The sequence below is a fragment of the Phragmites australis genome, chromosome 1, assembly GCF_958298935.1.
Source record: "Phragmites australis chromosome 1, lpPhrAust1.1, whole genome shotgun sequence".
NCBI classification, from domain to species: Eukaryota; Viridiplantae; Streptophyta; class Magnoliopsida; order Poales; family Poaceae; genus Phragmites; species Phragmites australis.
Genome location: NC_084921.1, coordinates 2,695,015 through 2,721,321, shown reverse-complemented (window position 1 = coordinate 2,721,321; position 26,307 = coordinate 2,695,015). Strand labels below are relative to the sequence as shown.

The 26,307-nt window shown below is 41.9% G+C and overlaps 2 protein-coding genes and 1 pseudogene across 3 annotated transcripts; 1 reads left to right on the top strand and 2 right to left on the bottom strand.

The window, feature by feature from the left end:
* Nucleotides 1–5,594: 5,594 nt before the first annotated feature.
* Nucleotides 5,595–11,888, bottom strand: LOC133916088 (phosphoribosylaminoimidazole carboxylase, chloroplastic-like). 2 transcript variants are annotated; one of them, XM_062359633.1, is made up of 16 exons: nt 11,517–11,888; nt 11,149–11,364; nt 10,966–11,077; nt 10,540–10,602; nt 10,294–10,432; nt 10,049–10,104; nt 9,436–9,509; nt 9,174–9,321; nt 8,913–9,086; nt 8,655–8,742; nt 8,432–8,545; nt 8,070–8,167; nt 7,855–7,972; nt 7,337–7,431; nt 6,387–6,493; nt 5,595–5,828 (listed from the first exon to the last, which is right to left on the bottom strand). In XM_062359633.1, exons 1-16 carry the CDS (start codon nt 11,699–11,701, stop codon nt 5,738–5,740), a joined length of 1,878 nt encoding a protein of 625 aa, XP_062215617.1. In that variant the 5' UTR covers nt 11,702–11,888; the 3' UTR covers nt 5,595–5,737. The 2 variants fall into 2 exon arrangements, with proteins under 2 accessions (XP_062215617.1, XP_062215696.1); XM_062359712.1 differs by lacking the exons at nt 5,595–5,828; nt 6,387–6,493 and adding an exon at nt 6,500–7,228.
* A 2,107-nt stretch (nt 11,889–13,995) lies between these two features.
* Nucleotides 13,996–19,652, top strand: LOC133916013 (uncharacterized; annotated as a pseudogene).
* Nucleotides 19,653–23,244: 3,592 nt separating this feature from the next.
* On the bottom strand, nt 23,245–24,213 carry LOC133886851 (lachrymatory-factor synthase-like). Its single transcript, XM_062326742.1, has one exon. It carries the CDS (start codon nt 24,041–24,043, stop codon nt 23,438–23,440), a length of 606 nt encoding a protein of 201 aa, XP_062182726.1. The 5' UTR covers nt 24,044–24,213; the 3' UTR covers nt 23,245–23,437.
* Nucleotides 24,214–26,307: the final 2,094 nt, after the last annotated feature.

Here is a 26,307-nt window from a genome sequence, read left to right as displayed (position 1 = left end):
TTGGCGAGTCGGGTTTCAGGTTCGGGTCCGTTCCAGCAAAACCCGACGGGGGCAGACCAGTTGCCATCCCTACCCGGCGTTCATACGCTTCCCTCCTCCATCACATGCTCATATCAACCCACCACTTTTGGTACGCAATTTGCTCCATGTACAGCCATTTCATAAAGTTACAGATAAGTGGAAGAGACTGGACAAATAAAATAAGAGGATGGATTGGTAAGACAGTGCATGAAATTGTACGTAAAGTGCCACATTAGTGATATACGTCGCTATACCGGTGGGTACTCGTACGGTTCATATCGAGGCTTGTCGTATTGGTAGTTAGCACATATGAAGAAGCGTAAGTCATAGGTGTAAGAGATGTTCTAGGATTCATGAAGCCTACAAGGGTCGCCACAGAAGCACATCGACGGTTCGACCCCCTAGGGGATGAAAGATATTGCAGTTGAGAGAGCTGAGGAAGGAGTTGTCTATCCATGGATGAGGGTAGGGTTATTTATGGTGGCTAGGGGATAGTGCATGGACTGAGTGTTTGGACTTAGCTCGATGCTAGAGCACATGATTACCTAATAAAGCTGGAAAAGTTATAACATTGATGCTTGATAGAGATTTTCTGTGAAAGTTGTTGCTTAGTGTGGTCATTTTATTATTTAAAAGTTCATCAATGAGTTATTATTGCCTCTACATGTAGGTAATCCTATGAAATCATTTCCTGTGAAAGTTGTTGATTTTGAGTGGGTGTAGAAGTAACATCTATCCCTTTGATCTTAATCCAAAGTTAAAGTCTGCTTTAAGCATTCATCCTAAAGCAAGCACATCCCAAGGTTGAACAGTTTATACAATCACAATATTAATTTTAGAGTTGCAATTAATGTTAGTCCCTGACGTGATGGTGATACATTAGCATGTCTAAAGGCTGAGTTCATGAGTTCACAAATACCTTTCATATGTTGAAAAGAATTGTGCTTGTATATTATGTTAATATAATAAACTTACCATCACATCACATTGATTAGACAAATAATTCACAAATAGTTCATAAACAAAATAAATAGTCCTGTCTACCAAGTGGCGTCGCAAATTAGCGAAAGAATGCCAGTTGTGTCAGTCAATGTTATCAGAGTAAGATGATTGTCATCTCCGAGGTGGTAATAGAAAGTTGTAAAGATGGATACTAGCAAATCCACCATCATTTTTAGGGTCATCAATGTCTTTCAGTGATTGAGGCATCGAAGGGAGGGGTTATTGTGGTATGAAATCATCATCGTTATCGTCATCTTGAGCTCGGTAGTAGCACGTTCTATTTCCTTGTCGGTTATACGTAATCTCGATGTGGTGCGTGAATGTCCTCTTGCAGCGATCATTGAACCTTCTTCTGTATTGCTGCTGGAACATCGAGGCATTGGGGATATGAAATCATCATCCTCATCATCCTCGTCATTTTCTAGATGGGTAGTAGATTGCACCCCTGTACCACTTAGGTTTGTTGATTGTCATCGTCTAACCAAGCATGATACGCTCGCCGAAGAGCATATACATCACCAGAAAGTTTGTGATGTCTTTGTTGATCAACTGTACGACTTTCGGGAACACCTAATGCAAAAGAGGAGCATTCAAATCAATGGAAAATATATAAGTAGGGTGAGCACATAGAAAATTACGAAGCTGAATGTGAGATGCATACTGATCAAGCAATATCACAATCGTTCTTTGCCTCCTAGAGAAACCTAGAACAGAAGGATGGTCGGCCAGTTCGCACACCTTGAGATACGTTTGATGCTGCTCGTGTAAGAGGGTCCTAAGGTCCTCAATGGTTATATGTTGAAGTGGAGCGGTTAACGCAGAACAAAGGATCTTGCATGCAATTTGGTCACGGCTTGGATTAGGTTACTCTTCTTAAAGGGATCATCATTCCCTTCGTGCACAACCTGCAATGAGACATTAAGTGCTATATGGATCATTATAGGTGTCCATGGAAAGTCTGTACTTGAAAATCCTGTCATAGATTTATTGATCCTTCACTACAATATTATTGCTGCAAGTTTTAATTAAATACATAATTTAAGTACTTATCGTAACTCTCACTACTGCTCCTCCTCATCTCGGGTTGATTCTCCTCTCCTCGCGCTGCTGCTACTCATCACGTCGCGCTGCTTCTCCTCTCCACACGTTCAACTGCTGCTTCTCCTCTCTTCTCCTCCTTTGCTCGCGCTGCTCGTCTCCTCTCTGCTCGCGTTACAGCTCCTTACTAGCCCGCTTTCATCTTATAGTGAAACACGACAATGCGGGGGCTAACTAATTAACGCGGGGACAACAGCGCGTGGGTTCAGGGAGAATAGCGTGTTGGTTAAAAAAAACCCGACAAAAGTGAAACGACACGACACGATGCGATCGGGTGCACCGAAAGCAGCGACACGACACGACGTGAACAGGGTCGGCCCGAATACAGTATTGTTCACCATATTCAGCATATAAGGAGTTTTCGGCACTTAAGGTGTCGAATACGATGAACAGTGTCGTATTCGACATCTCAGGTGCCGAATATAAGAGTTTTTAGTACTTTAGGTACCGGAATCGATTTTTTATGTTTGAGGTACCGAATACATATGCTAAATTTACAAATACACCGATATATTACTTATTTTAGCAAATACGATGATATTTGTTGCATATTTTTGGATTTTTGCCCGAACCAAACGTCTATCTATGTTAACGTATTCTAAAAAAAACTATGTTCGTAACAAAAACCCTCTGCGCCAACATACATGCATGCATGCACTCGATCTTTTGTTGGTCTCTTTCCCAATCTATCAACACCGATCATAGTCAGAGTAAAGGGAGTGCTGCTGCTCAAATGGGCCAAGCAGCAGGAATGCACGATGCCCTCGTGCAAGCTACAGGGTAGAGTTGCAAAGGCGTACACACTACACTACACACGCGATCGCCTCGCCGGAGTGGGCATGCAATAGCAGCGAGGCCGCAGTAGTATAAAGCAATGTCAGGCACGCCATGACACGTGCATGCACTTCACCTACAATGTAGCAGCAAAGCTAGCTAGCTAGCTAAGATTCTTTTGGTTTCAGATTGTAAAAACTGGATTATGATTAAAATTTAAAAACTGAAATAAATAGTTGTATTGTGATTACAATCTAAAAGCTGAAATAAACAGGTGGTTAAAAAAACTGAATTGTTATAATCTAACACACAGATTGTAACAATTCAGCAATTCGTCTTCCATCAAATTATAACAATTCACAGTCCAATTTTTACATTTCAGATTTTATAATCCAGCTTCTTACAATCTACAATCTATAAACTATTTTTTACAATCTTCAGCTCAAACAAACATGCCCTAAATCCCAGAGCACGTACGTAATCACCGGATGGAGGCCGTTGCCGTCCCCGTGAGCACCTAATCACTTTATGCCAATCAATGGGATCATGATCGGCGTAGTCGCGTAGATAGCTGCCTTCATGTTTGTTGTGCAAATGACGCCCAGAAAAAAGTTCTATGAAACAAAGCTTGTATAACGCACTAAAATTCGAATGGAGCACAAAGCATACAGTTCTCGAACTCAGTTGTTTCTCAAACATTTTCCTTCTCTATAATACAATGGCATACAGTTCTCATCTGTATCATTCGAGGCAAAAAGCGAAAAAGAAAAAAGTAACTCAGTTGCCCTGTCATTCTAGATCGATAACCTAATACAGTATATGCAAGCGACCGGTAGTTGAAAAGCAAAACTACAAAAGCGTAAAGCGGCAAAAGTATATCCTAGTGGCCTAATTGCATCTCTGCTAGGCTGCAAGTTTGCAAACAAGTAGCACATGCATCTTGCGAGGTGAATCAGAATATAATGACATGCATATCTATAAAAAGAAAAAGACGAAGGTTCATGCGCACGACAGCTTTTCACGACATTATCCAACTGCAAAGTTCATTTTGCAGTCACAGTACACATGAGTTCTGCAATGTTTGCGCACGAAATACGGTGTGCATCAGTAGATGTCTTTAATCAGGATGTACAATTGATTGATACTCAAGAATAGAGATGCAAGTGAGTACTCAATGACCCACTCTAGTTTATATATATAAAAAAATCCACCATGATATTAAGAGAATGAACTAGCAATTAGCTAGCATTTTTACTAGGATGGAGAGGTTTTGGGCTGACCCAAATAAAAATAAATTTCATCCACTACCACAGAAACACTAATCTGCGATTGGCTATCACTGCAGATTCATAATAATTGAGACTGTATGAACTGATAGTGATACCTCTTGTCATTATCGATATGTGACATGAACCAACAGTGATTTTCCCTGTCACTGCTGATATGTGGCATGAACCAGCAGTAACATCCTTCTTATCACTACCGGTTTATGTTAAAAAACCGATGTGATAATACCTTATCACTGATGGTTTGTCCCAAACTGACAGTGATAAGTGTATTGTATAAATTGCTCGATCTTCCCCGCCCCCAGCACCAGCAGAAGAGAGAGCAGATCAGATTGCTAAAGGATGGAGAAAGTAACAAGTCAGCGCTCATAGATAGATTTGTAGTGGATGTCATCAGGCTATATGACGATGAGGAGTTGTTAGTCAACATCTTTGAGGAGACAGTTTTGGCTCTGATACTATAAAAGAATAAATAACGATGGCAAATACATTGTGCTGGGTAACTGTTACTGCTTAGATTGCCGGACGGCGCACAACGCTAAGTCCATTGAGAATACAACTGAGTTACAAATGTTTGTTTAATCTCCAACCAATTTAGTTGGGATACAATCTCGGTTATGGACGTAATAGTTACAGATGAGGATGTAAAAGAGAACGAAGAGATAAACTCAAATACATATTCTTAACACATGGGGTGTGACTTCTTGCTCCTGCCTGCCCCCTTTCAGGTTGACCTACGAGCAAGAGCGCTCTCGCTGACTTTAGGTATATTTAGTAAAATTTACAGAGTAGCTTTTTGACTGAAATCAGGAGAAACTTTATCAAACAGTAGTTTCCAGCTCTCTAAATGAAATTTATTAGAGTGATTCTCTGAAATAAACTGAAAACTGAGAAGCTGAAAAAAACAGCTTCCACTTATTCATTTTCCACATAGAATTACTTCCTCCATATAATTTATTCTAGATAATCACTTTTAACCACAGAATCGCTTCTCCTACCAAACAGGTCATTTGTATCAATCCAACACGAGATAACGAATGATCAACGTACAGCTTGGTATGCATAAATGTGGAGTTCATCTGCACTCGCAATATCCAGGAGCCTTGCAATGTTTGTATACGAAATGGGCAATCAGCGACCGTCCATAATCAAGAGGAGGAATTACTCTATTCACAAAACGGTTCCTGCCCACCATATGAAAATTTCGGGCATGTTTTGTCGCAATAATGCTAGTAAAACCTTTTATCTTGGTACATTCTTCCATATTGGAAAGGATTGGAATTTCCCCTAATCCTTTTTCACTCTAAAGCCAAGTCACACCTCCGTTAAGAAAGCCACATTTTTTACGAGTGGGCTAGCTCCGAAAATAAGCACGATTAGCAAAAGAATGTAAAGAAAATGGAGAACAAGGCATGCCAAAAAATTTCAAGAATCTCTCCCAACCTTGTACCGTATCTTCTCTTATCAATGCTGGATGTAAAAGAATACCAACAGAAACTGAGTGGACAGACCGAGATCGTTGAGTCATATTACTCCTAACCTAGGTCCTCAAGCCTTCACTTCAGATATTCCTTCCAACCTAGGTCCTCAAGCCTTTCTGCTTTCTCCAACACTGTGTCCCTCAGATCGTGCTGGTATTTAGTCACCCTGCAAGAAATAGCATATATCAGAATGGTATAGTGTAACGGGAGCCTCGAAAATTATTAGAGAAATGACTACTACGTGCAGTGAGCATGCAACCAGGTTTTTGGAAGGGCAAGGGCTAGTTAGAGAAATCCAAGACTAATAAGAAATGCAGAATCAGCAACTTTATGACTTGTAATTGACTGCCAATTTCGAGTAAATTCAGAGCTTTATCTGAATGTAAACACAATACTTCATATTGTTCTTGTAAAATGGTTTAACAATACAATAAATAGACTGGTCAGTTTTCTTGATTTAATTGATTAGCTTATGTTAGTAACTTCATCGTTTACCGTACATATACACCAGCCATCACCAGAAATCAACTGGAAACTACTATCTGTAGCCTCCACAGCAGGTAGTTTTGAAATACTTGGCAGTGGCACAGGATTTGAAGAATTAATGTATGCAAGACTCACGATGCAAATTACACTCAGGGGAGCTGATCTACTGCATAAAGCTACCCTTGTACCATTAAAAATTGTAAATTTGCATGCAAATAATATTAACAAAGAACCATACGTGTCCCAAAGCTCAGGATCTCTTGAGGCCAGGATCCTAACTGCCAGCAAACCTGCATTTTCAGCATTCCCAATAGCAACAGACGCAACAGGAATACCTTTCGGCATCTGCGAAATTGGTGAGAATACCAGCACCCCAATCAACTTCATCCATAAGAAATCAGTGATGAAAAACAAAGGAAAGCCGCGCATACATGAATGACAACTAGACTAATAGTTCTAATGCTAAATGATAATCAGTAATAATTCATCTCAGTGGGAGCTCTGAAACACTCTTCATTAGGAAAACACATCCTGATTTTGTAGCCATGTACATGCATGCCTTTAGGTGGTTATCATTCCCTTAGTGGAAAAAGTCAGTTGTGCTAGTGAGGCTTCAAGGGTGCCTAAGTCGTAGCTGCCAAACTTCATTCACTAAAATGCGATATAACAGTAGATTGATATCGTTCTAACATGCACATTATCAAAGAAAGTATCAGGATTGAACAATGTATCAAGCCCATGCCAGAAAGAATTATTCTAGAATACAGGGCCCACTAAACATTCTAAGCTTGCACCGGAAATAGAAAATTTGTGCCCATGATGAAAAATGAGAAATGCAAAATTATGGCTCCGTTTGGCATTGCAGGCTTTTTAAAAGTTGGGTGCAATTGTTAGTTGGAAGCATCTTTTTAGGATCTGTAACAACAAAAATCACACTAGGAATGGTAAATATTCCTCTAACTAGATTACACAGCGCAGCGCAACGCAGCACAGCAACCGCAAACAGACCCTATATCCCAATGATGACCTTTGAGAGGGAAGAATTCAGACAACACAAAATGCAAACGCATCAGAAGGCATCTGCAAATGTAAGAATAGTGAGTACTGAAGAACTGCTACAATTGTGAGATGTTTATGACAAACACTACAGTTCCACTTCTGAATAATAGAATTGCTTAAAACACTAACTTGCACAATAGATAGAAGGGAATCAACCCCCTTCAATGACTTAGTCTCAATGGGGACTCCAATTACTGGAAGAGAAGTCAGTGAAGCTACCATCCCTGCAACAAAACAGCAAATGATATCCTTAATTAATAACAACAAATCATGAATAAGTTGTTCCAAAAAAATTATGCACAAGGATTTGGTGAACAGACCAATATTGCATCCATTTCATCCAGAAACACTACTTTATTTCAGAATTTCCAACGCCCGGTATAACTGACACTTGGTAGAACAGAAAATAGTAAAATGATCCAGCTACATCTCATTATTACCCATACACATTACTTAGTTTGGATTTTGGAAGAAAATGCAGCATAGTGTTAATGCTCAGGAATAAAATATTTCTCAAAGCTAAATTGCCACAATCTCGAAAAAAAATAAAAGAATACCAGCAGACACATGATTTGACCTTGAATTTTATGCTAAAAAAAATATCATGGTGAATTCATGTGCATGTTTTTCTGTCAACTGACACTTGCCTGGTAAGTGAGCTGCTCCGCCTGCACCTGCAATTATGACCTCCACGCCCCTGTCCTTAGCAGACTTAGCAAAATCATACATCCGTTCTGGTGTACGATGTGCTGAAACAATCGTAAGCTGCAAAATTCAGATATCCATCATGTTACATTCTTATCAAACTTGACTAGGCATGCAAGACCATAGCTAGTCAAGAGAATGGTTTCAGGAATCAAACCTCAAAAGGTATGTTGAATTTCGTCAGCATCAACGCAGCATCTTTCATTACGGGAAGATCAGAATCAGACCCCATTATTATAGCAACACGAGGGCTAACTGCAATTAAGGTTACATTATTTTAGCATCTCCTTCAATCAATTGGGATGAAAAGGCTAAGGGTTGTTTTAAAATATGAGTGTGGAAATGGAATAAGAAAGCATGCATAATGTCACGATGGCAAATGTAAAATGTAATACATTACAGGGTGTCAGATAAAACCATAACAATGAGCTTCAAATGTTATAGATGATTTGCATAGACCAGATGATTTTCTGCATACATGATACATGGGCATGTTCTTTGTGGTGGTGAATGTAATACCTTTATTGGGGTCATATGTGTCGCTTTGCAGCAACTTGTCCAAGCGTTCTTTCACACTGACCTTAGAATGCCCCACAATAGTAATATGGCCCATCTTTCTTTGCTTTCGCATCTCTGAAACAACAATTTTGTAAGCAACATTTTCTGGCATGGGAAGCAAGAAGCATGCAGATTTGTCAGCTTTCTACAGTAACAACAGAAAAAGTGTGTGAACTGAACTAACCTGGCTTTGCATACCAATGGACTGATGCACCTGGAATATTTAGTGCCCTCTCAATCAGCTGATGAGCCAGAATAAACCCTGCCTCACCCTATAGCACAACCAAGGTCCAACATGTTAAAAGGTAACTAGATCACTACAATAACAAGAATAAGAACATGGAGACCTGCCAACATAGGCCAATGTGAACCTAATTATTAATGTTCAATATAGTCCAAAATGTAATTATAAGTCAACACAAAAGAACACAGCATTAATTACCTCATCCTCGCCCAGGATGTTGTACATTATTGCTGCAGGTGCTTTCATAGAAGGATCACCAAGAGGAAGGCCAAGAATAGCGCGTAAATGCTGCTCGTATTGTGAGGTGTAACATGACTCAATTGTGTGATGCCCACTATTGTGAGGCCTAGGGGCTACTTCATTCAATAAAATCTAGTGAGATATCAACATGAGGAGAATAATGTCAACAGCACTCCAGGAGGATTAAGTTATACAATATAGGTAAGTGAACCAACAAACCTGATCATCTTCTGTTAAGAATAACTCTACAGCAAAAACACCAGCACCTTCTAATGATTTGATAGCTTCTTCAGCCACGCTAGTAGCTAACTTCTTTATTTTGTCAGATACATCAGCAGGAGCTTTGACGACATGACATATGTTATCCCTGGAGGTTCCAAACAAATGCTTCGTATTTCAGAATTTTCAAGCAAAACAGCAAACTGTAAACGATAAGAAGCAAGAATACATGGCAAATTATCATAATAAAAAAGCATCTTACATGTGAATGGTTTCAACAACGGGATAGCATACTGTAGAACCATCTCTGCTCCTTGCCACAATTACAGAAAGCTCCTGAACGAAAAGGGCAAAAAATGCAATAAACTATAAGTAGTTTAAGTACCAAAAAGTCTTAATAAACCATGACAATATCAAAAGCATTACACCAGCTTTTTTTACACTCATGACATCCTCTAACGCATTTTCTTTTTCAGTAAAGAAAACAAATATCTTCTGGTCAACTTGCAGAACACATCTTATACTCATCTCACCCATATGAAACTATCAGGAAAGAAAGCACCAAGAATACATATACAGGAATGTGGAGGTACCAGGAAGATAGCATAATTTGTCAAATGGCTATGAGGAAAACTTTTAATTCTAAAACAGGGCCTAAAAAATTAGGAAGGATTCAATTCACAGAACATGCAGATGAGTCACATTAAGATCAAGCAGAGTATCAAAATCAAAATAGCTGCAGGATTTGATGGAAATATTTACAGCTAAACAACAACAAAGCCTTTCAGGCCCAAACAAGTTGGGATAGGAGAAATATTTACAACTAAAGAGTTTCAATTTTCTACTTGACCAAATAAAAGTAAATTTTAACTAACCTTTACAAAAGGGGTCCATCTCTCAACATACAAGCCATGCTCAAACCCACCCAGTGCTGTAACAAGCAAGAATGTCAAGAAGCATTATATTCAAAAGTATGGACCTCAGATTAATGGCTGACAAAAGGCAAATACTAGGCACCCTTGTAAGCTAATTTTCAAAAACGATGAACAGTATCTTCCAGAGAAATAATGTAGTTTTAAGAATTCAAAGTGGAAACCTAAATTAATACTTATCTACTTACAAGCAACAACAGAAGATAGCTCCTCCTTCCTTTGGGCAACAGCATTGCCTCTGCCATCATATGCTAATCTCTTGCTTTTTACCATTAGAGGGTAGCTAAACATTTCCCCTGCTTTCTCTATACTCTGTAAAGTATCTACCTGCAAAACAACACTACAAAATTATATCAAAACACTTAAATCTCCAATACTGTCCTACAAGTTAGAAGTTTGTATCGGTTCAAAAAAGATAGAAGTCTGTTCATTACTTCTATAAAGTCAGGTAATGGGATTCCGAATTTCGAGAAATGGTCTTTCTGCCTGTATTTGTCCTGCAATAGAGTATCAATACATAAGGAACTATCGTCAATACATTAAAGATGGCACATAAATGAAGTTGTTGAAAAAGGTATCCCTGAAGAGAATAATTCCAGGAGACACAATCTATGAAGTTAGAATTGAACTTAAAAATAACTACAGTGCAGCACCAAAAGATTGAGCCAGAGCTCATTTGCTAAAGTGTTCACAAAATGCTCACGGTATGCATAGCAAAAACCAGATGAATGTTCAGCCGAAATTAGATTTTTCATCTCTGGTGAGCTAGATGCAGCATCTCATGATGGTATATGCATCTGGTGTTTGCACTTTACGGCAATAAAAATAAACAGATGGTTGGCACAACATCGAAACTTTACCTGAATAATCATGATTGTTGAGGCTTTAGGCTCGCAATCAACACCCTGTTTTTCCAACTTCTCGAGTGTTGCGGCATCAACATGCTCGATCTCCACGGTTAGGACACCACACCTATCAGAATTCGCGAACATTACATAGATACGACCTCCAAACAAGCGAAAACGGAATGCAACTCCGCCTACCTCTTGGCGAACTCGCGGACTGTGTCGCCGTCGTTGAAGCTCCCGACGACATGCTCACTGCAAACAGAGCTCGCCGGGCAGTCCTCGAGGGGGTCCAGGATGACAACCTTCACTCCCATCTGGCTCGCAGCCTGGCAGAGCATCTTCCCCAGCTGCCCTCCCCCCAGCACCCCGACGACCGTGTTGGACACGCCGTGCACCGGCGGGCCGCCGTGCCTTGAACACAACACAAGCATCACACGCGCGCAGGTAAAAACTCCGCAACAGCGGGCGTCAGACAGAGGACGTAGCCACGGAATCGCCGGCCCGCAGGTCCTCACCGTAGACATCGGCGCGAATTGGTACAAATACGGAGAGACTCTACTCACCCCTCGGGCGTAGCCGGCTGCATGGAGGCTTGGGCGCGCAGCGAGAGCGGCGGCGGCGGCGGCGGCGGGGAGGCGGGAGCTCCCCGAGCGAGTCGCGTCTTCCACGACACGCGGCAGGGGCGGCCGCTGTTGGAGGAGGAGGCGGAGGAGGGAGGGGAGGGGGCGTTGAGGAGCCTGGCGTGCATGCTCCCTCCCGGAGGCGGTCGGTGGCTAGGGTTCAAGCAGGGTTTAGGAGGAGGAGGTGAGGCGCGAGAGGCAAGGGACGGTCGGGGGCGCGGCGGCGGCGGCGGAAAGCGATAGGTGTGTTGTGTGGCGTGGCCGCCGCTCGCTACGCAATAGGCATCTGCTTTTCCGCGTTCTCCCGTGCGGTTGGATCAGGGTTTATAAATTGATTTGAGGGTCGAAAATCGCCCCAGCTATTTTTAGAAATTCGTGAATATTTGAAAAATTGCTTAAAATTCGATGAAAATTTGGCTAAATTCAGTTGTTCAAATTTGAAAATCAGAGACAAAATCCAATCGAATCGACATTTGGTAACCGATCGAATTACACCGAAAACCAACCAAATTTTCCACATTAAACATATTTCGAAACAATTCATCGTAAACCAATCGAATTTTCCGATTTACCGAGCATATTATTCGAATTTCAGTGAAATTCGAAAAAAACAAAAATAGCTTAACCTTATAAAATCAATAACTAATTTATATGAGCTGCAAATCAAGTGAAACAAATTTATTGATTTCATTTAACATTATCTACATGATAAAAGTATTTATACTCATAAAAAGGTTGAATATTTTATATGAGAAAATATATTTGCTGAATCTAATTAAATGCATAGTTAACTCTTTGCTAATCTAAAAATCATAAAACCAATTTTGTTAGTCTTATTACATGATTTTATGTCTTTTAAAAATACATGAACTCATAAAATAGTTATTGTAACATGTAAGATTGTGTAAATGTGTTGTAACTAGATTAATTCATAACTAATCAATCACACCTCCAAAATTAGTGAAACCACTTTTATTAGTTTACTTATATTATACTTTATGTAGGAAAAACAATGGTAGATATGAAAAAGTTAATTACAGTGATGTTTCTTAATATATTCACTTTATGCTTGTGAAATTTGTAAAAATCATAAATTTTTTTTAATAAAACTCTAAATAAAGTGAAGCTAATTTTAAAGATTCTCTTAAAATACGCCCTATACAAGAAAAATATTTGTTTACATGTTAAGCGTTTTCTTAACATGATGGGCCAAATCATCTTGTTCATGCGGCTCGTTTCAGTAATTTTTTTAAACTTACTTTCCATGAAATATGATGCAAACGATATTATTTTTGATTTTTTCCGTCTTAGAATTGTCTCTAGTATTTTTAGAATTTTTTATATATTTTTTTTAATTTTTTGAATTCAATTCGAAAACTGATCGAATTCAAAATGCGGGCCGGACCAAATTGACCGAATATCGTGAATTTTGATCATTTTTCAACGGTTTTGTGAACCCTGAGTTGGATACGACCATTTGGCCTTGGTGGAATTTTTATATTTTGGTTCTTTTAATAAACATATCTAAACAATACGTGAAAACAATGTTCAAAATTGGACCTTTTTTATGGAAAGGAAGCAGAAGAGGAAGCAAAATAGAGAGGGAAAAGAAGCAGGAGAGGATTTGTTGCGCTAAGTTGATGGGCCTGATGCTCTGAGAAAGGACAAATATCCAATATGCACTTAGTATAGAGCATCTAATGTAACATGATATATTTTTATTTCTTAAGGCATATTAGAATTAGCAGCGACATATTATTAAGTAAGTCTTTATACGTATCGTACGTGCCAATATTTGTTGACATCATCTCTTTATAATTATCAGTATATGTAACTTTCATGCAGAGTCTATGACAATCGTGCTTCCCAACTACTATTGCTCACAAAATTATATTTTGTATTCTCCTAATATTACTTCACTAAAAAAATTATGAACATAATTTTAGATCAATTAAATCAAGAAATATCGACAAAATCATATCAATCCAAAAATAAATAAATCACTATGTGATGCCGTTAGCCTCAACCTCATTAGGAAACATTCGTGCGCCTCGTTGCCTTAGCTTCCGTGTAATCATAGTTAATATTTTCGAAAAATATGAATTCTTCTATATGATGTACATTGAGTTATAGCGGCATCTCATTGATATTTCATAAATTATTATTAAAAACCAAATAAAAAAAGACGTAGCCTGTCGGTATATGAAATACTAACATGACTATCGATATTCCAATTATCGATATTAATATTGGTATTTCATGTATAGATAGACCTATCGGCTAGTAACTAAACTAATACCTATATTGGTATCTATCTGGCGGTCTGTCCGTCGGTACGTGAAATGTCAACAAGATATCTATTCACGTCATTTTATGAATTTAACTATTATTTCTGTAATTTTTTAATAAAATAATATTATTAAAAAAAACTCCAAACGCCGCGACCGCGTAAAGCGCGAAGAAAAAAATAAAAGGAGAAGGAAAGCAGCCAGGAGAATTAGGACCAGGGGCCGGCGGCGATGGAAAGGGGCGGCGGCGGCCGCGACGAAGTGATGATGACGTCGGGCGCGACGGGCCGGATCGTGCCGGTGTTCCACTCCGTGCTGTCGCGGCGCGCGCTGCTGCGGTTCGCCGTGGCGCTGCACGCGCTCTTCCTCTGGCTGCTCCTCCTCGTCGGTCGCCGCCGCCAGGCCGGGCCCGAGGCGGTGGCGTCAGAGGCGGGGAACGGGAAGGCGCGGCGGCGGAGGAGGATGTGCGGCGGCGCAGGGCGCTCGCGGAGGAGGTGGCCATGGCGGAGGACGCGGGGGGGGGGGGGGGGGGCACGGGACGAGGTGGGCCACCTTACTCGTCGCAGGGGCCAGGAGGAACGCGCTCTTCTGCCGGCTCTGGGCGCCGTCCGCCGCGGAGATGAGGTGAGCGCGCTGCGGCGATAGCCATTAATTGCTTCGTTGGTGGTTCCGGTTGTGGAAATTGGCCGTTCCTTATTTATTTTGTCTCATTGGTGGGGTGGGGGGGGGGAGGGTAGTTTGTGGCTGTGATTTCACCCAAATCGGCACCTTCGCGTAAATTTTTTTTTTTGGCAGAAATTTGGATTATGTATGTGTTCTTAGATTTTTGAAGTTTGTTTGAGCATTTTCTTCAGAACTTTATGGGAATTTTTGTTCATGGACAACGATCCTGGAGAAAGTTGAAACTTTTATCATTTTTTTCAAAAAACTTTTGTTCAACTTGCTCCTTGGTTTTCGGCATTTGGTGGCGATTGGTTATTCTGTGAGTGCTGGAGTTAGATTTTTTTTTCGAGCCTCGAGATTTTGATTTCGAGTTGTTCATGTATAAATGGCAATTTGTGAGGAACATGGGGATCCGATTTAGGGTTTTGATCACGCGAGAAGAGTGTTTTACACGATACCTGATGTAATTAGCCAACTCTGCTGTGGTAACTGCTAGCCACCCAGAAGTCAGAATAAAGACGCGCCGTGCAATGCTCGTCGAGGACATCCACTTTGCATAACGGCAGTGATCTTGCATTCATCCCACCGCCTAGTTTTGCATTGGAGTTATTCATTGCACGATCTTTGCCACGCTTTTGTTCATGAGTTCCTATACAAATCGATCTGTTTGACTATACTTGTCATAGTTTCTTATTCAGAGCATCTTGGCTAATCTTGTGGTAACCTCGAATGCAGAGCATTTTCTCTAACAGTGAAGCAACTTAAGAATAGTGGAAAGGAGGGTAAAAGAACTTTATTCTTGACAAACTTTAGAATTTAGATGACCAACTAAAGTGCGAATTATTAGCAGAATTAATGCGATGCCTTATCTCCAACTTTCGTTCCATCCTATCTCAAGTTGTCCATGAAAACTGTGGATTCATGGGCATATTGTGGCTCAGAACAACTTAGCTATCAAGAGAAGTGGTAGAATTCTTTTTAATTCTTTAATAAGCCCGAGTTGTACAGGTAAAATCTGGGTGATGCTATCTTTTGTCCGCATCATCTCTGGGTGATGCCTCCCTGTCTAATTGTATGCTCTCTGTTCTCAATTTAAATGACACTGTAGTCAAATGTCCACCAAATAAAATTTGAAACAGGGAGGCAACCAGTTTAGGTGATCCACCACTCCTGCTGCTTCTGATTAAACGTAGAGAAGTACAAGGTGGCGAAGAAGACCGCAAAGCGAGCAGTGAGTGAAGCAAGAGGTCGGGCGTATGAGGACCTCTACCAGCGGTTAAACACGAAGGAAGGGGAAAGGGACATCTATAAGATGGCCAAGATCCGTGAGAGGAAGACGAGGGATGTCAACCAAGTCAAATGCATCAAGGATGGGATAGATCGACTTCTGGTGAAGGAAGATGAGATTAAGAATAGATGGCGAGAGTACTTCGACCAGCTGTTCAATGGAGGAGGTGAGAGCTCTTCCATTGAGCTGGACGACTCCTTTGATGATGCCAACAGGCGTTTTGTACGAAGGATTCAGTAGTTTGAGGTCAAGGAGGCTTTAAAAAGGATGAAAGGAGGCAAGGCAATGGGCCCTGATGGTATCCCTATTGAGGTGTGGAGATGCCTTGGAGACATAGCAATTGTATGGCTAACTAAGCTTTTCAACCTCATTTTTTTGGCAAACAAGATGCCCGAAGAATGGAGGCGGAGTATATTAGTACCAATCTTCAAGAATAAGGGGGATATTCAAAGTTGTACTAATTACTGTGGGATTAAGCTGATGAGCCATACGATGAAGCTATGGGAGAGAGTCATTGAACACCGCTTACGAAGAATGACAAGCGTGACCAAAAATCAGTTTGGTTTCATGTCTGGGAGGTCGACCATAGAAGCTATCTTCTTGGTACGACAACTTATGGAGAGATACAGGGAACAAAAGAAGGACTTGCATATGGTGTTCATTGACTTAGAGAAGGCCTACGATAAGATACCGCGAAATGTTATGTGGTGGGTCTTGGAGAAGCACAAAGTCCCAACAAAGTATATTACCTTTATCAAGGATATGTACGATAATGTTGTGACAAGTGTTCGGACAAGTGATGGTGACACCAATGATTTTCCAATTAGAATAGGACTGCACCAAGGGTCAGCTTTGAGCCCTTATCTTTTTGCTTTGGTGATGGATGAGGTCACAAGGGATATACAAGGTGATATCCTATGGTGTATGCTCTTTGCAGATGATGTGGTGCTAGTCGACGATAGTCGGACGGGGGTAAATGGAAAGTTGGAGCTGTGAAGACAGACCTTGGAGTCGAAGGGTTTTAGGCTTAGTAGAACTAAAACTGAGTGCATGAGGTGCGATTTTAGTACTACTAGGCACGAAGAGGATGAGGTTTGCCTTGACGGGCAGGTGATACCTCAGAAGGATACCTTTCGATATTTGGGGTTGATGCTGCAGAAGGATGGTGAAATCGATGAAGATGTGAGCCATTGAATCAAAGCCGGATGGATGAAGTGGCGTCAAGCTTCCGGCGTCCTCTGCGATAAGAGAGTACCACAGAAGCTAAAAGTCAGGTTCTATAGGACGGCAATTAGACCTGCGATGTTATATGGCGCAGAATGTTGGCCAACTAAAAGACGACATGTCCAACGGTTGAGTGTAGCGGAGATGCGCATGCTGAGATGGATGTGTGGCCATACAAGAAAGGATCGGATTCGGAATGATGACATACGTGATAGAGTTGGTGTAGCACCAATTGAAGAGAAGCTTGTCCAACATCGTTTGAGATGGTTTGAGCATATACAACGCAGACCCTCAGAAGCGCCTGTACATAGCGGAAGAATAAAGCGTGCGGATAATGTCAAGAGAGGTCGAGGTAGACCAAACTTGATATGAGAGGAGTCTGTAAAGAGGGATCTGAAAGACTGGAATATCACCAAAGAACTAGCCATAGACAGGGGTGCGTGGAAGTTAGCTATCCACGTGCCAGAGCCATGACTAGACTTGCAAGATCTTATGGGTTTCATCTCTAGCCTACCCCAACTTGTTTAGGACTGAAAGGCTTTGTTGTTGTTGTTGTTGTTGTTGTTGTTGTTGTTGGTGTTGTTGTGTTACACCCTTCGAATATGCGGTTGAGTGCTAGTTCTAAGTCTCCATTGTGATACAGTTATGCAATTTCTTACCCGTTAAATCCCACTGATTAGTTTCTTATCTTACTTTAGGGGCATTTTGGTCATCATACATGGACTGAATGAGCACAGGTTTGGAAACCCTATCGAGTCCTTTCCCTCATTAACTTATTGATGTATTTTTATTTTATTTTCCTTGTATTCAAAAGCATAATTAAATGCCATTGTTTCTGTGTTTACAGTGAAAGGTACTTGCATTTTGCCGAGCAGCTGAGCATGTGGCTTTGGTGTATATGCAATGGATTGCATAAGTAAGGAGCACTACTTTGGGTTTCTGAACATGCATATGTTATCTGAAATATGTTTGGTTTGGTGAAAGATTGGTGCTGCAATAAGAAAGGAAGAATGGTAGATTGATTAGCTTCAAAGCTAGTTGGAGATCTTACATAATTGTTCTGTTGGGTGCTAGCAAAAAGGATATGCGAAACATATATCAACAATTACTATTTTATTTTATTCCAGAAAAGGTATATTTTGTTTTGTGGATCGTGTAATCAAAACTAACATTGAGTTCGTTGTTTGGCATGGCAATCATTTACAACTAAATATTAGCTTTTAACAGTGTTCAGGAAAACGTAAGGGTAATCTGTGTCTATGGCTTGTTGATAATGTTGTCATGCTTGTAAACTATTCACACTTGCTAGCAAGACAGTAAACTGGAGTAATTTCATCCACCCAATCCATTTTGTCCTGTAAGCATGTCTATTTAATATCACATTTGCTTGAAACACCAACAGGCTAACTCTTGCTTATACATGACAGGGCATGGTGGAAGTGATGGCCTGCACGGCTATGTGCCTTCACTAGATTATGTTATCGAAGACATAGTGAGTTTCTATTTCTGCCTAATTCTTCTTTCTGTTCCTGACGTAATGTTTGATCGACATTATTATTTGCAAACAGGAAATGCTCCTTGATAAAATTATGATGGAGAATCCAGGGGTCCCTTGTTTTCTTCTCGCTCACTCCACCGGCGGAGCTGTTGTCTTAAAGGTATGCGTTGTGAAATTTGATAGTTTTTCACTAGGCTATTTTGGCCAGGTTTAGACACTGACCCTACTTCTCTGGGCCTGTGAACAATGGGTTTCCTGACGGGCAAAGAAATGGTGCAAAGCGTTTAACAAAATAGGCTGGTTGAAAATGGTTTGGCTGCAGATGCTCGTTTCACACGCTTCATGTTCTTCTTTCCCTTGTGCTCATCACTAGCTTATACTTGACAGGCATCATTGTACCCTCATGTCAGAGAGAGACTGGAAGGGATCATCCTGACATCACCGGCTCTGCGTGTGAAACCTGCCCATTTTATCGTTGGGGTAATGCAACTGCTCTGGTTTCCTGTTTTGTTGTGAACGGTGAACCGGTGATGAGAAAGTCTGTATGACATCAGTGTTCTTCGTATCAACAAGTTGGCCATTTCCCAAATAATTAAGCATATCTAGATTTGAAGTAAAAAATGATTTAGGCTCATTCCCATCGCAGTTTCATGAAATCTTTTTGCAAGACAGTGACGGTTGTAGTTTATTGACCTCTAGAACACTAACATACGCGGCTGACTCTGTTTAAACGATTGCTTGAGGCATGCAGCTGGGTTTCACATCCTCCATTAATAGAAACCTCTGTACGGTACTTCAGATTCTGATTTTATCTTAAAACCCACATGTTTCAAAATCAACTTGTATTTTGTTTACGTCGATATGTTGAGACTAACTAAGCGTCTGAGCCTTTTCTGGATCACACAGGTTGTGGCACCCATATTCTCCCTAGTAGTACTCAAGTTTCAAGGAGTAAATTCTATATTATTCTGTTATGAAAGATCATCTCTCTTGTTACAACACGTGTTCACTCCCTCTTTCTCTTCTTCAGTTTAGTCATTAGATCACGAGATAAATGTAGTCTTTTGAGATAGTGTTCTATAAAATTTGCTTTCTTATAGATATCTAACATTATGTTTTGTATTCATAGGTGTTAGTTTATCTGATTACGATAGAGGTTGATAGCTGTAGGGGCGAAGCTACATGTAGCTTGGGTTCTGCACTGGCAGCAGGGCGAAGACAAATTTTACTACTAATTTGCTCATATCGGCCATATAAATTTATATAATGAAGTAGCACCAAGTCATTTCGTCTTAAACTTGCCCCTGCATAGCTGACCGATGCTCCCATAGCTGATAGATAGTTTGCTGCAGTCCAATCAATGCTAACTAGAAGTTGCTCCTAGTTCCTACAGTGACAATTCGAGGACTGAAAAAAGAGTGCATCCAGAGGTTGAAAATTACAGTTGACAATCTTAGTTTCTCCAAATCAACGAAAACACAGTGCAGGATAAGCAATCGTAGCTGCGACCTTCAGTGCTCGATAGCAACCAGCAACTGACGATGTCTCGGCCCGTCCTCTGTGCGCAGTAGTGTGGTGTGGTTGGGGGCGTTGGGCAGTTTTTGTTCAGCAGTTGCCAATTGGTCTGAAAATACATGAGTCTTTGACTATGTTTCAATTTCACACCGCGTGCAGTATAGTATAGCCCACCAAAAATGGTGATGCAGATGTGAAGCTACCGCACTGTTAGAGGTGCCTAGTGGACTTATGAATCATGATTCGATTCGATTTTTTTTTTAATAATTCGACTCACATAAGGCTACTGCTCTGATCGACGAAAGGGGGCATTCTCTCAAAAAAAAAAAATACAAAAGGGGGAAAAAAAAAGACGACCAACTTAAATAGAGGTCGATCGGTGCTGAGTCCTACAGCCAAAATCATAAATTCGCAGTGTCCTACAGCCAAAATCCAACGTAACGGTGCTCTTGAGACAAAGCCACACTCTTTTAGAGTTCTAGAGACAAATTTGCCAAATTTAAGTGTATCTTGGACGGGCATAGGCCGAGCAAATATCAACCCGTCAGTGGGAAGATCTGCCTAATCCTAGCGCACAAAATAGGCCTATGTTCTCTATAAAACACTTGACCTGTGTTCTGACCCAAAAACGAATGTAAATTTAGCCGGGGAATCATATAACACTTGACTTGTGTCCATTTGCCGTTGGCTGGAGGGATTTAGTTTGCATCTCAAACTTTAAAATGTATTTTTCTCTCAAACCATTAGTCCATTTTTAAATCCATTTGAACTATCGTGTAGCTTATAATTAATGCAACAAAATGACATTTAATATGTTTTTTATTTTTAATTTAAAAAAGCCTTTTAATGTACTATTTCAATATTTTAAATATATTGTTTCAAAATTTTCTGATAAAATGATGAACTAGCATTAAAAAAATTTGAACCATATTTTAAAAATATTGAATCTAGTCTTTGAAAATTCTGAGTGTATAAAAAACGGAAAATTAAAAATCAGTAAAATAATTAGCCAATATGAGTATATTTTTGATATTTTTTATTTTTAAATTCAATATTTTAAATGTAGTGTTTCAACATTTTCATATAAAATATTGAACTAAGGTTTCAAAATTATTAAACCAGAATTAAAAAATATTTAATCTAGTCTTTCAAAATGTTCCGTGTATAAAAAGCATAAAATTAAAAACTAGTAAATAATGAATTATTAATAAAAGTTTAGAAAAAAAACTAATCGAAAAAGAACGAACCATACATGTGTGAGTGGGCTGTGGACCTATTGTTGTTGGGTCTTGATGGGCCATGCTACCAATAACCTTGAAATTATGGGTAGTGTGGCCTGGTCCCAATTCAGTGGCACATTTATGCTCGCGACCCATTAAATTTCCTATACATAGGTCATCCTTTTAGCCTCCACAAAGGACGTTGTTTGATATATCAGATGGATCACTAAGTGTCCGTTTGTTTTTTTAGATTGTGAGAATCTGGATTCTGAATTGTAAAAGCTTCTTCAAGTTGAATTGTGGATTGTGCTATAATCCAAATCTAGATTGTAAGAATCTATTTTCATAATCTGATCGATTGTTTGCACAATCTAAATTGTGGAACACAATCCACAATTCATAATTCGAAACAAACATCCAAAGATTGAGGTGGGCAGAGAAAACAACCCGCCATTGAAGGGGATGGTGGGATGAGAAGTGATTTGATTTTCAACCTTGAAATGCATTCTTTCTCAAACAGTAACATTATTATTTTTTAATCCATTTGAATCACCATGCTGTTTGGAATTAATGTAATAGAATAAGATCCAACATGGATATTTTTATTTTTTAAAATTATTTTAAATCTACTAGTTCAATATTTTGAATGTACTTAGTTCATTTTCACATAAAATGTTGAAATAGTATTTCCAAAATATTGAATTAATTTTGAAAAATGTTGAACCTAGTGTTTCAGAATATTCGTTAAACCGAGTCTTTAAAGTGTTGAATGCATAAAAGAAGCACACAATCATAATCAATAAAAATAATAAATCAGCAATAATATTAGAAAAAACAAGAACGAAAAAGATACCTTTCTTCGTGGGCTGCACTAGGCCCGTTAACGGGCTTCCTGTGCTGGCATACGTGGAAGCTTCAATCGGGCGAGCTGCATATCCCTTCTTCTTCTTAAAAAAAAAAAAGAAATGAAATCAAAGCAACTCCGATCACCGGCATAGTGTAGTGCGGCCAAGATGATGATGGACAAGATGCGTGAGTCATGATCTGTGAGTCACACCTTTCACCTCTGTGCCTGCGAGAGTGTGGTCATGCGTGATGATTCTGCACACGCGCGGTTCCAGCTCCACTGGCCGCTGGCCGGCGACGAGCGGTCGAGCTGTGGCCGCATCGGCACGCACCGCGCGGGGTTCAATGGGCAGACAGCACGCGCGCCGCGCCTGCAGCTTTGCAGGATGGATGGAGCGCATCGCATGCCGTCGCGTCGATCTGACCTGCGAGCTCTGCGAAAGGAGAACCGCTTGCGTTTTCAGCTAGAATCTACCTGCGCAGAACTTGCCGAATTCTTTACCGAGGCTGCAAATTACGAACGGCAACTGGAAAACATTCTATTCCTTGCCAGATCGTCTTCGGCTTCTGGTGGTAACAAGGGCATGCAGCGGCTGATTGGTCGATTGTCGCAGCGGTATCTCTGTTAGAGAAAAACAGCTTGAGCTGGAACACGCATCCATCTCGAAAGAAAAAAACGATGCGGAAACATTCTTTAAACTGAAACGGTCCGGTTTAAGAATACGTACTGTGTGTTCAGGCTAACTAGTAGCAAATAAGAAAATGGAAGGAAATGCCAAATTGTCAGCTACAGGAAGCATCATTGTATAGTTGCTCGCATGCTGATTGCTGAACAATTGAGAGGTAGCATGGTCGAGATTCTGAAAAACCGAAGAAAATTAACCCCCCCCCCCCTCCAAGCAAGGAAGGACAGGCATGCTGAGACGAGAGCTGTGGCATCGATCAATCTCACTGCCACAGATAGAGTAGGCAACGGTATCAACAAAAGCAGCAGATGAGCAGACCACATGCCTCGCACATGCATGCAAGTACACACACTTGTCGAGAAGTACTAGTAAAATAGTAAAAATTGCACTTCATTTTTGGTCTGAAAAAGGGCCAGGAGTTAAAAAGAGAGGAGATAGGCGAGTCATTAAACACTGTTACATTTATTCCCGGCACAGTGCATTACAGTACACGTACGGTAATTAAGGGGCAGAAGTTAAGAGAAGCAGTAATCAACCGTTGATCATACGCGCGTACATGCATAATTAAGGATGATCCAGTAACTTAAGCACGAGAAGAAACGAGACAATTACGACAGCGTACGTGCGCGCGTTCAGTTAAACGGCGATGGAATTGCCGAGCTTGAGCTCATCGGCGGCCTCCAGTCCTCCAGCCACCACGGCGCCCGCGCGCGCCGCCAGGACGTAGTCCCGGACGCGGGCGGCCATGCCGTCGAGCCCCGCCTGCAGCCGCGCCGCCAGCGCCTCCCTGGGAGTGCCGCGCACGGGCTCGCACTCGAACTCCCACCGCAGCTCGCACCCGGCGGCGTCGTCGGGGACGACGCGGAACGTGGCGAAGAAGCGGCCGAAGCCCATGTTGTTGTCGTTCATCTCGTAGCGGAAGAAGCGGCGGCCGGGGTCGTGCTCGAGCAGCGTCTCGTGCGCCCAGTCGGGTGGCGCCCCGTCGCCGTCCGGGGTGCCCTCGCAGTAGCGCACGCACCCCGGCGCGCGCGGCGTGCCGGACGCCAGCCGGCACGCCGCCACGCGCGGGTGCCACCGGTGGAACGCCAGGAAGTCCGACAGCAACGCCCACGCCTCGTCCGCCGTTGCAGCCTGCACCGCGGACACCACACACCCCTCCCACTCCCACGCTTTGCTCCGGGGCGCCGCCGCCGCCACGCCGCCTACGACGACGGACACTTGCGTCGACTCAGCCGATGCCATTGCACGAGCTAGCTAGTACGCGCGTGTGTGTTTGCAAGTGGTGTGGTGTTCGATCTAGGCAATATATAGACGTGCCGGGTATGGGTTCAGGTCGCCTCGCCCGGGCCAGGTTGTGTTGCATGGGGCCTGGGACTTGTACGGCGCAAACACTTGAATCGGATGTTGCTTTTGGTTTTTCGTTTCGTTGCACATTTGCATTCGTGCCTGTGTGGCGCCCGGTGGCATGCAGGGACATCCGGACACGCACGTACGGGCCACAGTGACCTTGCAGCCGGATTTTGCTGCTGTACTTATACTTGCGGCCCGGTCACTACCGGAGACAGCTGAGGCACTCGGCAAAGGACGATATACACTCGGCAAAGGCTTTGTCGAGTGCTATACTCGGCAAAGGGCGCTCGGTAAACAGTTTGTCGGCAAAGATCTCTTTGCCGAGTGCACTTTATCGGGCACTCGGCAAAGGCTTTGCCGAGTGCTAATTTGACACTCGGCAAAGGTCTCCGCTTTGCCGAGCGCCAGTGAATCAAACACTCGGCAAAGGTGGTATCTGTGCCGAGTGCCACCGGGAGGACACTCGGCAAACAGGCCATCTTTGCCGAGTGCCTGGACCGTGGCTCTCGGCAAATCTGTGATGTTTACCGACTGCAATGGCGTTTGCACTCGGCAAAGTGACTGAAAACAGCCTTTTTTATTTGTTTTTTACATCCCATCCAAACAAACAGAAGATATATATATATATATATATATATATATATATATATATATATATATATATATATAACAAACATCACCAACATCACATATATATCATCAACAGCACATATATATCACCAACACCACATATATATCACAAACGTCACATGTCTCACAATATATCACAAATAAGTTCACAAGTAATCCAAGTGCTCCATCATCTACAACCATAATTGCAAATAGAAGTACCATTAACAACCACAAGTATCATCACCAAGATGGTCAATGAAACTGATTTGGTGAAGGATTCGCTGAAGCATGAGGATCGTTCGATGCCGCCGATTGATTCTGCACAAAGGAGAAGAGATTGCATGTGTGAGACAAGATAAATATATACCATACATGAATAAAACTTTCATACTCCACTAGGTTTGACCGTAAGCATGAACATACAAACTAAAACATTTATACTCACAGGAGTAGAATAGTGAGGAGGTAGAGGTGGAGCGAATAGCGAAGGTGGCGGAGCTACACCCGTAGCGGCGCCAATACTTTGCATGTACTGAAGAATCTCCACCATCCTCCGCTGCTCGGCCTCCCGCTCGGCCTCCACCCTCTCCATCGTCGCCTGCATTTGCTCCCGTATCCTCCTCTCTTGTTCCAGCTGGGCCTACAATATATTCACCCTAATGTTACAATAATGCAAAGGAAAGGTATGAAAAAACCAATGAACGACGAATAAACCAGGAATAACCTCGAGTGCCTCCACCCGGTGGTGTGAAGTGTCCTTCCGAGGTCGTATGGCCGGGCTCGTGCCCGTGCTGCTTGCTCGAATCTGGGAGAGACTGGGAGTAGCGGCCGAGTCGATTGCGCCGTCGCCAATCCAGTATCGCCCATGCTTCTTGCCTCCTCCCACCCTCATGACGACTTCTCCATCAAGGTCCTCGGTGCTCGGATCGTACTCTGGCCCATGGACCTCCCTTGCCATCGATGTGTACTCACTAAGGCGGTTGTGGACGGTCGCATTGCTGTACGCCTCGGGCCCGTCCTCCGGGTTGTAGTCGACGTCGGACGTCGCCTTGCCCTTGTGGGCCATAGCAAATGCCTTGAAGATGGAGCAAGGCTGGCCACCATGTGACGCCGACTGCGAGAAAAACAGCAAGATGATTAGAAATCATGCAGAATTGAGCGTTAGAATAAATAAATGAATTCGCGTACCCATGTTTGTGCGTATCCGCTGAGGTTGCGGCTGCCTTGATGGTGTGCTACACCTGGCATCATCAAACGCCGCTCCCGGCACAAGTTGTGCGTCTCCTCCCACTCGCGTGAGCACCACTTGTCCACCATCTGTTCCCAGCACTGGGGATGCGCGGCGCACCAATAAGGAATCATCTACAGGCCATCCAGTACATGACATATCAGAAGATGAAATTAAGCCTACTTAATCTCAAAAGGAATCAGTATTAATGTTCTGTATTTACCTGCAGGTACTGGTCCCGGGTCAGCGTCATGGTTCTTGCGTCCCTTTTGGTGACCTTCGTTCCAACGACGGTCCCGTGGTAAGTTACGACGGC

Bases quoted from the DNA above. Each gene is read 5' to 3' on its own strand.
- LOC133886851 (XM_062326742.1), bottom strand. From the start codon at position 24,043: ATGGCATCGGCTGAGTCGACGCAAGTGTCCGTCGTCGTAGGCGGCGTG.
- LOC133916088 (XM_062359633.1), bottom strand. From the start codon at position 11,701: ATGCACGCCAGGCTCCTCAACGCCCCCTCCCCTCCCTCCTCCGCCTCC. The intron at 6,494-7,336 runs GTTAGTGTTTTA...CCAATTTCGCAG, and splicing joins CCCTTCTATCTATTGTGCAA to ATGCCGAAAGGTATTCCTGT. The intron at 5,829-6,386 runs GTATGGTTCTTT...TATTTCTTGCAG, and splicing joins GATCCTGAGCTTTGGGACAC to GGTGACTAAATACCAGCACG.